Genomic DNA, 17956 nt, shown 5'->3' with positions numbered 1-17956 from the left:
ATGTATGTCCTACATGTTAGGCTAGGCTAACGTTAAGCTTTGTTTTGTGAAAACATGCCACAAGCTAACATAATAAAGATGATACTGATGAGCATGATACTGTAAGACTAATGTTATCAAAAATCACAATAAGCCTCACAAAGATGTTAGCTTACCTACTGTAATAACGGCAGTTAGTTAAACTAACGTTAGCTAATGTTAGCTTTACCAGTTGGCGGTCCTAACTAACAGCGACAGACACCTTCCTTTTTTTCTTCTCATATCTGGACACCTTGGCCAAGCAATATTTTTGTGTTTACTGCTAGTTGCCATTATCACTAGCAAAAATAAATAAACACGGATATGAAGGTGCAGTTATCCATTTAGTAAAGATCGTTTGTTAACCTAGCTAAACAGTTTGGCTATTGTCTCCTCAGGTGTCATGGTGCAAGATTTCATTAGTAGTGTTGCTATGGTTACTCGCGGCTTTACTGGACACTGCGCATTGATTTAGAGTGTGAATAAACTGTTGTTTGGAACTACTTTTAAGGAGTTTAACGGTCACCTGCAGCCAATCAGAACCGAGTATTTGGTAAAGTTGAAGTGTTTGTACTGTAGTTGAATATTTCCATTTAATGCTACTGTATACTTTTTACTCCACTACCTTTATTTGGCAGCTAGAAATAAAAATTACATAAATATAAAATTAACAACCCAAGAAAATCTTTATTTTATATCACATTATACTAATACTAAAACCTCTGCTTAAGACACATTTTCAATTCTGCTCTTGTACTTCATCTACCACCAGTGTTGGGAAGGTTACCTTTGAGACGTAACGTTAATAGGATACAGATTACTAGTTACCCTGTTCAAAATGTAACCAGTAATGTAACTATTTTAATTACCTCATCAAGGTATTGCAATTTATAACATTTGATTTCTTTTTTAAGAAATGTTTTAAACTGGGCTGTGAAGCTGAAAATTTTCCAGTAATAGGCTATGCTAAAAGAAGGCACTCCTGCACAATGAAAATATGCAAAGCAACAGAAAGAATGTATTAGTAGCTGTAATCTAATCACGTTGTTCCTTAGTAACTGGTTTAGTTACTTCCCAACAGTGTGTGTGTTATATTTTATCCCTTCAACTTCTGCACTATTTTATTCATGTGTAAATCTCATAGGATTGCCAACGGCTGCTTCTCTATTATTGTTGTGCATATCAATAGGTAACTTGAAACTAATGATACTTTTACAGTGTGGTATTGCTACTTTTACTTAGGAATGTGAATACTTCCTCAACCAGGCAGACAGCCTCATGTATTTTATTTTAACATTTTATATGAATGTGCTACTCGTAATGTTTTCAGGTCATTGAAACAAATCCTCTAACGCATTCTGAAGTATATTTAACATGTGGCTTAGTGTGAGGACTGCTGTAGGCTACGCCTTGCAGTACCCAACCACATCACATCATAATGTGTGTAGACAATAACAGAGCCACAGTATTTGGTAAAGCACATGATTTCACATTCCAGTGACCACAATGGCGAGGGATTAGGTTCCACAATGAGGACGAGGCTGGCAAGGGAGGATAACAGACATGGAAAACATGTGGGTGTCTGGGTTAGACAGAGAAAAGGAGAGTGAGTCAGGTCAGTGCAGTCACAGTTTTGTGGTTAAACTTTCCTCCTAATTTCCTTAACCTGGATCGACAGCATTTCACATCCCACATCTCCTCCTCACTGCCCTGATTTCTTAAAAGCAGCAATCATTTTCTCTTGACGGAGGTTTTTACATAATGTGTTCAGCTGATGTGCCCCTAAGAAATTCACCTCCCCGCAGAGCTCTGATGACATGGTGTGGTAAAATAAGGAACTGCATTTTTTCCTAATTAAAAGCTAAATATAAAATCTTGTTATCCCAGTGAGATGATACATTCTTTTGGGATGAAGTTGGACATTTTTTATTACTTTCTTGTCTGTACAACACAGTACATAACAGACACAAAACAAACAGAAACATTAACAGGGAAAATAATAAAGGGCACAATCCAAAATTATCTGTTTACTGCACTTCCGGACATTTGAAGTCTTGTTTGTCTTACTACAGCAACAAGTGACTAATGGTGAACATTTTACCTCTCAAAAGCCATAAGAGTGACTTTACAAATATTTTTTACAATCTCCAAGCTATGGTTTGTAGTGACATGTCAGTGAACAAATGTTGGCTAACTGCAAAGAACGAGAAGATCGATGTCTATATTTTCAATAATCTGAAAGACGTTAAGGATCACCTAAAATCTCAAGTGAATCATTATGATTTGTCAAATAAAACTCATCAGACATAGTTAAATCCCAGATGTTAAACTTCAAATTTAACACTTCACGTGGACTCAACATACAGACTATATTTACAACCGAGGCAACAGAGAAAACACAAAATCAATTTTCTTCCTGCGATGAACTTCAAATGCACCGAAAAAGGCAGATTTCCATACATCAAATGGTAACATCTTCAAGCATGTTTGTGTGAAAGGCAACACAATAAATAAAACAAATGGCACGGAAGGTTTAGACAATCTAAACTCAGAAGCACGTCTTGTGAAATATTCACATGAAACTAAATACTAAAGCAAGCACGAGAAAAGAATCTTCTGGGTCGACGTCCCTGCAGACAGTCACGCAAGCTGACTAAACAGAAGTGAGATAAACAGAAATCACAATCTAATTACAGTGAGAGGAATAAGAGAATGACATTTATAATTCAATATAGTATTTGTATTTACAAGCATTTATACAACTGAGGGCATTAAACTGGGGTTCAAGCTTATTACTATATTAGGACACGGAGCAGAACAATCAGATCATATAATGCACCAAATATAAACCTTGTAAACATCACATCTCACCTTTTATCTCGGATATCAGTCAGAATAAGTTTCTATTTGCCAGGTTCATAATATATTCATCCTCACTTTAAGGCATTGGTATCAAGCTTAGGAGTGAGCCTCTTATAAGATTTTATTTTAAATAAGCCAGATTTAATCAGACGGTTTCGCTCCAACGAGGAAACTCTACTCATCACAGCGAACCCCCAGGGAAACATCCCCACTTGTCTCTGGATCAGCTCAGCTCTCTGTAAAGTTATAAGATCTCCTCCACTCCGTGCGCAAAGATCATGACCAGGCCGGGCTCCAGGATCATATCCTCCCCCATGTGCTGATTCTCACAGGCCATCACCACCACTGCCTGCTTGCCAGGGATACGCTTGGCAACGTAGTTCTCATAGTAGCGCCTGTTCATCTGCCGTGTCTCGAGCGTGGCCAGTCCCTGCGGCCAGTTACGCTCGTGGGCGTTCTCGATCAGGTCGTTCACAATTGAGAGAGGGCAGCCGCTGTCAATGAGAGAGCGCTTGATGACTGCCTGGAGCACAGCATCAGGAGTGGAGATCATGCCGCCCCAGCGTGTCACTCTGGCGGGCTGCATGGAGTTCACCCACCTGGAGACAAGATAAAATGAAAACCACAGGCAAATTATGGACTGAGCTACAGCTCCCTGACGGAGTTGATATTAAAACACAAGCTGCAGAAAAGATGAAATGTCACTTACTCCAAGATCTCATTGTACTCGATGCTCTCCTCCAGGTTTTGCAGGTTTGGGTTAGCACTGCGGATTGCTCTCATGTAGGCTTTTAGCAGCTGAATGTCCCGTTTCTAGAAATTAAAGGCACCATGTCAGATGACTCATTTCACAAAACCTCATTTCACAAAACCTCCTAAAGCAAAAAAGGAATTTATAACACTCTGAAAGGATGAAGCACTGCACCAGTTTCTTTAGATCCAGTATTCTGCCCTCAGCTTACTCTTATAGGACACTTGACAAAAACTGATCACCAATCGTTTCAGTTTCAACCAATTCCAAATGCTTATTAAGAATATATATTGTAACAGGGTCGGGTGATATGACAGTATATACTGTGCAACAGCAGAAATGTGTCCATCTGTGGAGGTCTGGCAATACTGTTTCTACCGCAGGAGTTATTCTGGGCAGGCTATGTAGCACGTGATCTTGTGATTCTCGCATGATCTCTGAATCCAACTGCCTCGCAAGTTAAAGTGATTTGGCCGGGCATGAAAAAGGAGTGAGATTTATGGAAGCAAATAAGGCATATAAGTGTTTGAATTTTGACAGCCACTGAAAACTTAATACTGAAATTTAAACACCAATGAATCCATAGCATTGATTTTTGTTTTACGTTGAAAACCATGTATTCAAATCTGAAAAATGTGTTCTGAATTCACCTCTCAGTAAATACAATATGAAAATTCTTGATTTGCAATTTCAAAATCTAAACTTGAATATATTTTTCAGTGTTCACAAATTCAGATCCAAAATTTAAAAAGAAAAATGATTCAGGTTGCTCAATGTCAATGATTCAATTCAGATCTAAACATTCAAGTTGAAATTTTTCAAATAGCAAAATCCAGTCTTCCCCACATGTCCTGTCCTCGGTAGCCCGGATGTTACTATTCGAATATTTTCAACTTGAATTTTGAAATGTGAATTTTTGGATGTGAATTCAAATTCAGCTTTTGAAACTGCAAATCAAGAAATTTCATATTTTACTTCTCAAAATAAAATATTTCAATGCTATGAAGTCAGTGGTGTTTAAACCTCAATATTAAGTATTGAGTGGCTGTTAAAATTATAATTATGTTTCCTATTTGCTTCTCAGGGACTCATGGACATTAAAGCTTTAATTTTTAAGAATTTCGTTTTTTCTGTTTTGAGTCTTTTGCTTTTTCATCGCATTGTCTCCGTGTGAGGTAGTTGTTTTGTTTGGAAGAAAGCTCCAAATAAAACAAGAAAATCAAAAGTGATGAAGTACTTTATGGTTATATTAAATCATTTCTTAATTGAATTTACAGAACAATTACGGTCTTGTGACATAGACTTAAATATAATGCAATAGAATAGAGGATAGAAAAGAGAATAGAGGTCATACCGCCCACCCCTATACTGTAATACCAGTGCCTACTGTACTGGATTAAGCTTTAACTGTATACTGTATCTAAATGACAACAGACACCTCACTAGACCTTAAATACTTAATTGCATCCCCCCAGTGCTAATAATAGAGACCTTCACTGTACCAAATACAAACACGGCACACACAAATTAAACATATACAGAAACATGCTTGCACACCACCCTGTACCACAAAGACATGTCACACTCCAATTATTTACTGCACCCAGTCAGATAAACATGCTACAAAATGATAATCATCATCTGTACCCAAATGTTTTCAGACCTTTATAAGCCTCCATCCCAGAAAACATTTAAGTAACCGAACTGGAAGGAGCCATAGTAACAACTCAGTAGAAGACACTGTGAATTTTAAGTGGTTGTTATGGAAAATGAATACGCTTCTGGCTATTTCAAAACTTGTTCCACAGACAACAGCATTTCTCAGGATGAGGCTCAAAACATATTTTTTTTGTTAACGCATCAGTGAGCAAGCAAATGCTCTTACTTGTTCCCCCAACTGGTGTTTATGCTCTGCCACAGTTTTCTCCAGCTCTGAAATCTTTGTCTGTTGCTGCTGGACGACGCTCCGCAAGTGTTTGATGCAGTTATGGTTGGGCACCTCATCTTTGGGCATCTCAAGCCTGCAAAAGAGGGGGAGATAGAATATGGGGGGAGAATATAGAGGATTTAATACCATACCATACAGACGACATTTTTGCAAATCATATATTTATAATAAATTACAGCAAAACCCTTTAGTGACGATTATTATTGATTTCTGAGTGAGCAACAGTTGTGTTCTAACTTGCTACAACTGCTGAGACTTATGATGCTAGAAATTTAGGCACCGGTTCAAAGGGGTTATGAGAAAATCATAATCAATGCAACCACAATGCAGCGCACATTTCTGCCAAATGAAAGCCACTCACCCACATCCCTCCTCACAGTTGACAGGCCTTTTGGGGTTGTGCTCACAGTCCTTGAGGTGTGACTGCAGCTGGTCAAGCCGCAGTGTGGCCGTACACCCAAAACCCGCATTGTCACAGCTGATCTGAAGTTTGGACAGCATGTTGCGCATGATGCGGGGCACAGGCCGGAGGTGAGCTAGCGTCACTACCGTGCGGTCAACAGGACATATCTGCTGCTGGGCGAACCACTGTGTTATACAGGCATTGCAGAAGGCATGCTCACAGTGTGGAGCCTGAAAGGAAAAGGAGAACACAGAGCCCCAAAATATAAAAATAAATTTGAAAAATGTTGATACAATTTAGGGTGGGTAATCTTTCAAACAGGAACTTGCCTGCACTGGTTCTTCGAGCACTCCACTGCATATAGGGCACAGCAGGTCTTCATCCACCTCCCCTTGGAACCTCGTAACGTCGTACCCCATGGTACATTACTGGGATCCACAACCTCCTGAGCAACACACAACCACGCAAATTAGATTTTCACACAACTTAACTGCATCGGTATGTGACTTGAGATATTCCACAAATAAATACAAACACTTTGAGCCTACCTCACTCACAAAAGGCCTCAAATGCTCCCATCCAGCTCTTGATGTAAAGCTGATACGTCACATCTGGCAGAAGTAATCTGTCTGGCAAAAGAGACCGCGACACTCCCTGCGAAAATAATGGTATTCACACTGATTATTTAGTTTGCTGGATAGCTGATGGTTAGAGCTGAGTTATGATATATATTCTAAAACCACATGATAAATAATGATGATAAATAGATGTAGTTTTTCTACAGACATGTTTAAGTGGCCAGGGGAGATGAGTAATTTTCAAGCTTTGTCATTACGATTAGAAGCATACTATACTCTTAAATTGGATGACTATATAAGGTAAAAATGAGGGGGACGCTGCTTTCTTAAAAACACACTGTTATTAATCAATAAATAAAAGCTGTTATGGTAGAATGACTCGATACATTTGAGCACACAACCATATTTAAACACATCCTGTGCCCAAAAGCGATGTCCTTGATTCGTAACGTAGTGTGGTTTTCTAACGTCATCCTAAACATGTGAAACTGCACCAGCCGAGCTCCAACATCCGAGGAGAGCATCCTGTTGTCCCAGGTGACTGGTGGCTGACCTAATTTCAGTGAAAGCAGCACACACCGGTCTGGAGGCGATTTAACGTTACAGATCCTTTTTCCTCCCATCGCACTCAGCATGCCTTACAAACAGGCTAACCCTCCATGCTAACGTTAGCTACGTGTATAACGTTATTTCGCTGTTACGCGTTACACTAAAACGCAATACCTTTAGGTTTATAATGAACTAAACTGGTGTCATTTTGAATAAATACCCCAGTGCTTGAGTTCAGATGTCAGTACAGCTTGGTCGTCATGAATTAAATGTGGCTAACGGTCGCTAACTAGGTAGCGCTCGTAGCAACTACGGGTACCGTTGGTTTCCTCTAGATGTTAGCCGTCGAGCTAACCAGACAGACCTCAGTCTGGGCAAAGTACATCGACAAATGGCTAATTACAATCAGCCACATTGGAAGAAAACATCATTACACACTGATATACTTACTTTAACATGTAGAAAACCAGACCTTAATCACGATGTTAATATAGTTTCAGACGTCCTACTGTAACTAGTAGCTCGCTAGCCACGTCCTGTGCTACATCCTACACCTCTGTGTCGTCGTTACGCAGGCAGGCGGTGACGTCATGACGTAAAATGGGAGCGTTTGATTGGTCAGTGTACTCTATCTATCTATCTATATATGTTTTATTCTAGCATTTAATTAATTAATTAACAATTAATTATACAATAAAAATAGTCATTAATAAGTGTGTTTTAAAATTAATTTAGTTATCTATAAATAAATAGAATAAAATACAAAGTAAATCATTAATTGATGTTGTATTGGGCAATAAAAAAATGAACTATAAAAAACAATTTACAAATGAAATATGAATGAATCAATAAGTAGTTTAAATTTAAAAAAAGGATTTAGTCTAATGCCTGATTATAATCTTTATTCTCAGTTATTTCTCTTTTTAAACTGCATTTTCAACTAGATTTTTAAATTCCATTATTTATTTTTTTGGAATTTACTTTTATCATAATTCCTTTTTTATTGCCCATTAAAATATAAAATAATGAATTATTTTTTAATTTAGTCAATTTTGTGCTTATAACATAAAAAAGATATTAGATGTAAAAGATGAGTTGATTTCTAAATGATAAATCAAGTTACACTACTGACATAAGGAATACTAGCATGACTCCATGATGACATGTGGGTATGTAATTGGACTGTTAAATCAATTTACATTTTTATATATTTCTAATTTGTGAAAGTGTGTATTTTCTTCATTCATTCAATAATTTGCAACACATGGGGTATGAGCTGTCTCTTTCTCAGCCATGCACTGTTGCAATTTCCTCTGTGTGGCAGATGGTAAACAGGAAGGAAATGAACAGAAGCCAGCATGGAGAGAGTTAGTGCTCTGCATGTGAGGATGAGGCTCAACAGAGGGTGCAGCACACTGAAAGAAACAGTCCTCACATAGAACCAGTGTGAGTGCATGTTCCAACACCAATGTCCTTACAATGCATGTGGTTGGTAAAATTAAAAAATCCAGTCCCAGGCAGCGGTAGTGTGAGTACAGTTGGTACATTTCTGTCTTTTTGATGATGTTTTCTGTTGCCTCAGTTTGGTAATCAGTTAATGTTTTGTAATCCTGTATGGGCCTCACAACTGTTTGGAGTATGGCACTTTAATAAAAGCATTCATTGTACGACATAATTATTTTCAGGTGTATACGAGTATGGTTCAGAATTTTATTTTCTGAAACGTACCCTACAGCACCACTAAATGAGGTGTAACAGTGCTGCAACAAACACTTCACTTTGGTAAATCCAATCAAGCTCTTTTCTTTGCTTCATCATCTTTATCAGTTCCTTATTTCAGTCAAGAAATAAAGATTAGATTCAAACTTTTCTTCAGCAGTAAATTCAGCAGAATAGCTTATTCAGGACTGAACATGTGAGACCTACGTGACAGGAAACATTGATTCATTGTCAAGCAATAACTCCAGACTTAGGGAATATTTAGCAATAGCACTTTATTGAACACAAACAACCCTAAGCCACAATACTGAATGACAAGACCAATTGGCTGCAGCAAACATTTTATAAAATAGATTCAGGTTTAATGTCACTAAATTGTTTTTTTTTTTTTTCTTTTAACGTCAGAAAGACAGATGCAGGTTTTTCCAAAACAGTGAATGATCTTTTACATATTTAACATTTTTGTAACAAATCATCATTCACATGTTCACACAAAGGAATAACAAGGCAAAGTGCTTTCAGGATTGCATTGTCGAAAAAACAAAAACAGAAAAATGAATGGCTTGAGGTTTAGGTGAGACAGTGGGTGGGTGGGTGACGGGGGTTGGGGTGGGGCTGGTCCTGTCCTGGATTAGGTGGTGGGTGGGTTGGTGGGGGGCCCTGGTCGGAAAACCTCAAACCTTTCACCTTGTCATGTACCCCTTGTAGTTAAACTGAATGTAAAGTGTCGGGGCAGTGTGGAGAAAGATGCCTATGTAGCAGAATTTGGTTCGGAGTGGACAAATGGATTCGAAGGCATACGGCTCGTACAGAATTACAAATCCACCTTTACTATCTTCCTTGTGACAACCTGTGGTATTATTACAACTGCAGGGCAATCAATGGCTGACCCAGAATGAAGCTGTAAACGTTGAAATGATGCATACTATAGGGCTAGACAGGGAAGTATACGCACAAGAGGAAACCAAAGAAATACATGTTGTTAAATAAAAAGCCAATGCATGGTTACTTATCTCCAAAAGAAAAAGAATCCTCTGACCATTCGCCACTGAATGTTAAAGGGGATAGACTATCATCATAATCTGCATCATAACATTGTCTGGCTTCACATTCCAGTGGTATTTTGTCGTATAAATGCTTCTCATAAATATTTTTTTTCAACGTCAAATAGACATATACACATACAGCACAACCAAGCACACTTCTTATGTATAACTACCATTGCTTATGATAAATCTGTATTCCCGTACTGTCAATAGACTTCTTTTTTTTTTTTTTTTTAGTCAGAACAGGTGGAGAGACAAACAATACTCAAGGCTGCAAAACAAGGAGGTAGGAGAAATGCTACTGAAAAACAGCAAGTGATGCTAACATGATCGTTCACTTAAATAATCGTGAGATACACCAGGCTTCGGCTCGACTTCTTGAACCAGGCTAGTGCTGACAGTTGCTATTCCAGTCAGCGTTCACGGAGCAGTGTGTAACAACTGTCATGTTAGACTTTTCACCTTCCTTAAAAAAACAATGTGTAATCATGAGTTGACCTCCAAATTAAAGGTCCAGTGTGTAAGATTAAGGGGGATATAGTGGCATCTAGTGGTGAGGACTGCAGATTGCACCCTGCTAAACTTCTCTTAGTTAGAACTCCTTCAATATTTATTGTTCAGTTTTTTTGTTTTTTTTTTACATGGAACTGAGTTATCTGCGGAGGTCTCTTCCTCTCCAAAACGAACGGACCAGGTGTTTCAAACGGATAAAAACACTGAACTAAGCAGTTTCATGTTAGAAATCAGTGTTTCTCCAAAGCTATTTGGCATGTCGGAGACGGGCCGCTAGCCCAGCACTTCCTAATGTGTGCGCACCTTTATTCTCGAATAACTTCATGGCCAATTCATAGTTTTCATGTCTATGTCCAGAAGTTTCCACTTTGGTCTAGGTGACGTAAATGTCGTCATCCAACCTGTCCGCGAAGGTCTGCACGGACCCTATGCGGACGCCCACCTGCAGCCCATTTTTTGTGACTGCACAGACTGTACTAGTGGAGGGCGCAGACGATGACTTTCCACCCTCCAGTTCAGTCCAAAACACTGCTGTCAAACCAGCCACAGCTGCCCCATCACGGTGAAGATACTTTTAAGTTGGATATTCGACAGACATTCACTCCAGACCCAGCAGCGCTGTTTGGTTTCACTTTTACCAGTTGTCCGCAGTAAGCGGATGGCAAGCTCACCTCGCAGCCCTCCTGTTTACGACAGGGGGCTGACACGGACCGTCAACTGTACTATAATAAAACCCTGTGCACATCCGCGAAATCGCAGCTGTTGACGGACATTCAATGCGGAAAGTATGTCTGAGCCTTAAGATCCAGACGGTGAGGAGGTTATTCGGGAGACGAATTATCCACAGAGGTCTCTCCCTCTTTGAAAAAAAAACGGACGAGGTGATTTAAACCGGTAAAAACATTAATTAAAGGAGTATAGCAATTACACTCGTCCCCTCGTCATGGAGGGGCTGCTAACTACGGTGGCCGAGGCAAACAAGTGAATGGCTCTATCTAGTCGGTGTCTGGTTTGATGATTCTGGGCTATTGTAGAACAATTGCGCCCCCACTCCCTACGTCGATATCAATGGCTCATTCTAAGGTACTGAAAAAACAACAATTCTCAGGTGATTAGACACAAAAACATACTTATTATATTTTCAATTTCTGCCAATATATCCCCCTACGTCCTACACACTGGACCTTTAATGGGGCAGTGTTATCTGTCTCTTCCTGATGGCTCCAGATACAGACTGGTGTAGCAGCTGTGGTGATTTACTAACTGAAGAAATCTTGGAGGCCCATTCTGTCTTAAAAAAAGGAAAAAAAGTGTCTTAACCCTATATTTCCAGACTGGTCATATTCTAAATTGGCTAATTTCAACAGAGTAACTTCATTGGTCCTGTTGTCATCACAGGTGTAGAGACCACACTGCTGGTGATGGCATTGACTCCTTTACACACAGTAGAATAGTATATTTGCAGATTTGTAAATGAGGTAATCAGCGTTAGGCTAAATAGGGAACCCTGTCATTGACACACATGCCCACTTCATTCACCAGCAAAAGCAAAGAAAAAAAAAAGTTTCCTCAAATCAGCGGGACAGGACTGTGGAAAATGAAAATCAACTTTGGAATGTCGGGCAGACGAGCCAACTTTTAAATGTTTTTTTTTTTGTGAAGGTGCACTGTGAAACTATTTGATTGTAACTCATCACATGCCCTGATTCAGAGTCCTTCCCCTCATGATAAGGGCTCCTTTGTATTTCCCCAGATAAGCCACTCAAAGTAAAACAGGCAACCCATTATCATCTTTTTTTTTTTTTCAATTTGCAATGAATTAAGGCTGCCTCAGCAGCAGATCAATGCCTGCTTTAAGTCCAGTTGTGAGAGGATTGTTAATAGCTTGTGAGTTGCAATGAGGTGGCAACATCTACAGTGAAGCGGACTAAACATAAAAACATGAAAAGGGACTACCCACTACTAAAAAAATCACAGAACATGCAGAATTACATCCTTTCCTACAGTAGGCTATTCCTAATAGCACATTCAAGGGGGCTCCTAATGGGCAAATTCTCTGATATGGCTCTGTTTTAGAGTAATCAAGCTCGGTGTGAGACTATTTCCATCGTGGGCTCACAGACAGAGCTCGCCTATAAGGTGCTCCATCAGAAGATTGCTGCCTTATTTCACCTGTGTCATTCACCTCAACAGGTTCAATAGTAAACACTGGAAAGTGTTCCTAACATTTGTTTTCCTTTGTGTAATTACATTTTTCCCCCCCCCCGAAGACACATCCTCTGCTGGTGAAAACAAACGGCACTTTCAAAGGGGAATGTTTCTCTAAAACCACAATCACAGGACCTCCAAGTAACAAATTCTGAAAACACATAGGCTATACAGTAGATATAAATCTCATGAGTTTCTTAACTGTACACGCTTTAGGCTACACGCTGAAAAGGGAGGGACACGTAAGAACCCTTAATGCTTAACATTAAAAACAAATATAAGGCATTTCATATTTCCTTTCATCCGCATACGTCACTGACAGCAGGTCTAAATATTTTTGAGAAAACATTTCATTCAAGGAGGAAGAGGATGCATATACACATCTACACATGCAAATGAATATGTCTACCGGCTATAAACCAGAAGTCCAAACTACAATACCATCAAAGTCCATCCTTAAGGATGAAAAAAAACAAAACAACCGCACCTACTCAAATCTATCAGTCAACTTGTGCACAGTCCGTTCTGAGCAGGCAGCTTTTGAAGTCGGATATTGATCACAGTTTTAAGAATGGAATATCAAACACTCACACTATCAAACGCCACCTCTCTGAACACAAACAAAAGGACGACTTGAAATCCTTCATTTGCTACAGATGAGTGACTTTTGGTGTTAACAAAAAAGGGCATATTAAATAGTTTTTTTTTTTTCCAACAAAGGAAGCAATGATAAACAAAAGGTTATTGCACTTTTTATCTTTTGTCTATTTCAAACGAGGTCAGCTTGAGAGAAGATGATTCATGCCTTAATGTCGTGGTAAGACAACAAATGTTACGTCACTTCTATAGTATGATCACACTGTTATTAACACTGCACACAGCTACTACTGCAACCCTACTTGTAGTCAGTCTACCCTAAATAACACAAAGCAGTCTCTACAATCAATTTGCAACACAGTCACAACAAACAGCCTAAACTTGATCTTGAAACGCAGGTACCGCATCGTTTCACAATTTGGCTTGTGAAGTTTACTAATCGTCGATGAATACCAAAGAGTTGAGAAGAACAATCAGAACGAAGCTCTGAAACTCCAGACGATGGTCTTTCTACAGTTAATGTGTTACTGACAATCAAACCTCATGTTCTCTGCACTCAGAGGAGGTGGATGTTTTTCCTCTTTGCCTAAATTTGGTCTACAGGCTCCTTCACTCCTTGGTGTTGCGAGAGCCAACTGAGCCCCGAGGTGCCTTCTTTGGATTTGTGCTTTCGTACTATTGATCCCCATCCGTTCAGTGTTTGATGTGCCCTAAATCGCATCAGTAATGTGCAATTTATTCTGCCACCCAAAAGGGAGCACTCAGTCACTGGAAATGCGTCATGAAATCCAGACTAATACAGAAGGAGTTATTTAGGCTTTTTTTTCTCAGATCACGTAGGGCTGAAATAATCACGCTCAGAGGGAATAAGAGCCGATCTACTGTAGTCGTGTACTTTCAGTGTAATTTCTTTTTCCCATTATAAGGCTTCTGGGAAATACAAATGGAAGACCGTACCTTTCGGTAGTAATGAATAAAAGGCACCATGCCACCACTGTGCTTGATATTACACAGGTCCTATTGGTGGTGGGGGGGAAATTAATAACCAAGTGTTCAGGCAGGGAAGGCGGTCAAACTAGCATTAGTCATACAGTCAAATTGTATTGTTTTGACTTACAGAGGTAAAGTTTTATAGCTACCTTCATTTCCCACCTTGAATTAGACTGCACCCTTCACCCTAAATGACTTGCACCAGATAACATCTTAGTTGTAATGAAGAGAAACACGTTAAATAGGGTTAACTATGCTTTTCTGTTTTTAAAAAAAGGGCATGTTTGTGCATGTTTAGGTTCGACATGCATATTTTGAAAAGTCACTCACACACACACTATAAGAGAGAAATCTACATGACTGGCATCAGGAGAAACAAGGAGAAATCACAGAGGATAAATGTCAGCGTCATCACACATAAAGATCACTGATGAGGTAAAACTGCAGGTCCAATAAAAAGTACAAGGTGCAGTTGGCTGCCCCTCTGTAAGGTAGGAAACATGAGACATCAGCCGACACTAATCTAACACTTCCGCGTAGATACATCTCTGATTTAGGCTGGTTTAAGCAGAATTACACTACCCACGACAAGATGGACCACAAGATTTTAACTCTTTGTTAGCATAGCTGTACAAGCATTTTTCATAAGGATTTTCCTTTCCGTCTGACTTTTTTTTTCCTTTTTTTTGAGGTACACCACTTTTATCCCCAGTGTCATTTGGCTCTGGATGACGGAGAAGCCAAAGTTGATTGTTTACGAGTGAATTCTGAATTCATTCATTCATTCACAGTGGCAAATATGGCGATATCCTAACCTCTCACGACAATCTCTGCACCATGGCAACCTTGAGCTATGTGCTACCTCAATTGATTTGTGTGCTTCTCGACACCCAGCGATGTCTGTAAGACCAAAATTAGCCAAGAATCTTTTCTTTTTTTTTAGCAATCCAACCAAGTAGCATAACTCTACAGGCGATGCAACTTATCAGGTACTGCCAGGTATCATTTCCTTTTTTCAGCTTTTAAGGCAAAAGGCTCAACAGTGGATCAGAGAGTTGAATTGAAATTTGCCATTTACTTCAAGTAAGAACCGAGACATCCATTGAGGCAAATCAATTCTATACTGTATATACCATGCTTTTTTTTGGACATCAAAAATGTTATTTTTTTCCACACACACACACATTATAAACCGTCTTGTTAAACAAACACACAACCAAGGGATTGCTTTGCCAATACCAAAGGGACTAACTAGGTTCTTCAAAAATGTCCAATTATACAATAGACTTCTACCAACACCAAATTTCAACAGAATACTTGCATTTAAGCACTAATATCCCATGCAAATATTTATATAGTTTTTCTTTGACTAGTATAATTGGTGAAAAGACATGCAGCTCCAAACACAAAACTGTAATAATCCTGCCTACTTCTGAATAAGTTACTGACCAAGTAAGTATGATTTATGTCTAAAGGCAAATAAAGGTTTCTATGGCACTAAATGGGTGTAGCTTAGGTGCATTTTTTGTCAAATATAGGCTATTTTACGAGTATGTGTGATCATATCTACTGTAGACCTTTTTGTCCCTCTTGTTTTACTGTACTGTAAGGCAATCTCAATGGAATGGATGAACGTGAATGTTAAATTCATCTGAACTCTTGTCCTCTGTTTACCTTGTAGGCTACACTCCACACAAATATATATGTATAGAGAAAGAAGAGTGATATTATTCAACAACAGGAGGAATATACTCCAACAATAATGCCAAAAAAAAACTATCCAGACCCTCAATGCAGGAAGACTACTACACATACTGTATAATATGTAGAGAATTAGGTTATTACATGCTACCTGTATAATCATATCTACGCAAGACAAATGAAGAGCAACAGTTTAAAGTCGGGAGAAAGCAAATTGTCCTGCTCTAAACTGACCCTACATTCATTTCAGTCAGAAAATTCATGGCTCAGATTTGATGGTCAGACTGTAAACTGCTTGAACATATGCATAAATCCATTGCTGCTTTTCTAAGAGGTTTCCCCTCCCGACACATTTTGGCAAACAGGCCTTATTTGTGACCAAAGATTATAACATCTAACCCGCATTTAAATCTTCCATTGGCATTTATGCTATGATTTACTGAATTGGCCTAAATGGATGGCAGTGCAATATTTGTGCTGCACACTATTACACACACTCTCTATTGCTACAATTGGACCTTTCATTGCTTTCCGTTTCTGACACCAGATATATTGTATATATGCTCCGCTTGCTTAAATCGTCACTATATCAAAATTGTGATCTAGCTCCATGCACAATCACTCAAGTTATCACTGGTACACACAAATAAAAAAAGCATGTATAAGAATACTGTGATACAACAAAAGGATTCAGTTACAACTTGTATAGTCGCAGGGGCAATGGCTCCGTTTACTGGTCAGATAAGGACATCACAAGAGAAAAAAAAATCCCTGCCCGAACAGACCGGTCTGACAGCACCTACAGATGGCAGAGAGTGTATGTAGAGTATTTTGAGAAGCCTGCCTGAGGTGTCTGTTGAATCACTGGACTGACTTTAAGTGACTTAGGCTCTGTATTATTAACAGTAGGCTGGGTAATGTAACCTTGTCACTTTTATGGGCCCGATGCCCAGAAATAGATAACACACAAAAAAAGTCAGTGGGCAGTGGACACTGTCCTGGAGACACTTCGTCTTTTTTTTTCTTTTTTTTTTTAAATAATGCATTGTTAGAGTACAATTTTGTTGCAGCCTTCGCTTGCCTTTTGCAACCCTACCTTCCTGTATTCAGCAGCAACACACATGCATGTAAACATAAGTACATACATTACATCTGCTCCATTTTGCACACTTAGAACCTGAATGTACTAAAGTGCGTGCTTGACTATCTAATTAAGTGCTGTGGGATTAGGGTTAAAAAGGAATTAAATCATGGAACATCCCATCAGAAAAAATGTAGACATAATCATCCTGCTGAGATCTGATTGGATTAATAAATTCTGCCTGCTGCTTCAGCACAGATCCTGAGATTACAAAAAAAAGTTATGTACCTAACCCTAATGTTAATACTAATACAAGTGTTCTTGTGAAAATTATAAATTGATCAGGAGAACAAAGGCTGGGGATCACCAATTAGTTCCATTTCATTTCAGTCAGTTATGGAGGTCAATCGAAACTACGAATCTACAGCACTGACTCGGAGAAGTCACCGCTCTGAAATGGACTTTAGGAAAATGCGACAACGTGAAAAGACTTTTTTTTCTCCGCAGGGGATATTTAACAACATCGCCTAGTCTAGGTCCTCATCTCTCATCCAGTCAACTAATGTGTGCAATTGTGCCACTTCATTACCAGTGGATATGAAGTTATCACACCAATGAAAACAATCTGACTCAGTGTAATTTAACCACCAGCAGATGGTCTAAAAAAATAAACAACAAAATAGCATAGATATAACATCTAAAAGTCACAAACAGCTCTAGTGGTCCGATACAATCATCTTTAGTACCAGAAATGGGATGAGGAGACAAAAAAATGAACACCAAAAAAAGCACATATTTGGATTTCTGCTATTCCTGAAATCTAAACAACAGGTATTGGCCTAAGCAAAGATCCCTCTCCTTTTCCTCTTAGCCCTATTTGCCTCTATAAGGGATACCAACTCCCTGGTCATTGATAATGCCGGGACATATAAAGATACACCGGGCAGATTTTTTCTTTTCTCCCACTAGATACTATGGGTGCAACTGTGGTT

General features: G+C 39.0%; 1 protein-coding gene across 1 annotated transcript; it reads right to left on the bottom strand.

Annotated features, from left to right (window-relative positions):
* Positions 1–1920: 1920 nt before the first annotated feature.
* rnf41 (ring finger protein 41) lies at positions 1921–7697 on the bottom strand. The gene is made up of 7 exons (XM_033628010.2): positions 7560–7697; positions 6531–6636; positions 6312–6427; positions 5941–6212; positions 5517–5652; positions 3590–3693; positions 1921–3479 (listed from the first exon to the last, which is right to left on the bottom strand). The coding sequence occupies exons 3-7, from the start codon at positions 6399–6401 to the stop codon at positions 3125–3127; spliced, it is 957 nt and encodes a 318-aa protein (XP_033483901.2). The 5' UTR covers positions 6402–6427; positions 6531–6636; positions 7560–7697; the 3' UTR covers positions 1921–3124.
* Positions 7698–17956: the final 10259 nt, after the last annotated feature.

Source organism: Epinephelus lanceolatus, chromosome 8 (assembly GCF_041903045.1).
Source record: "Epinephelus lanceolatus isolate andai-2023 chromosome 8, ASM4190304v1, whole genome shotgun sequence".
NCBI classification, from domain to species: domain Eukaryota; kingdom Metazoa; phylum Chordata; class Actinopteri; order Perciformes; family Serranidae; genus Epinephelus; species Epinephelus lanceolatus.
Note: the sequence above shows the minus strand (reverse complement) of the source record. Positions and strands in the feature narration are given on the sequence as shown.

Bases quoted from the DNA above. Each gene is read 5' to 3' on its own strand.
- rnf41 (XM_033628010.2), bottom strand. From the start codon at position 6,401: ATGGGGTACGACGTTACGAGGTTCCAAGGGGAGGTGGATGAAGACCTG. The intron at 6,213-6,311 runs GCAAGTTCCTGT...TTTTCCTTTCAG, and splicing joins TGCTCGAAGAACCAGTGCAG to GCTCCACACTGTGAGCATGC. The intron at 5,653-5,940 runs GTGAGTGGCTTT...CCTCTTTTGCAG, and splicing joins AACTGTGAGGAGGGATGTGG to GCTTGAGATGCCCAAAGATG.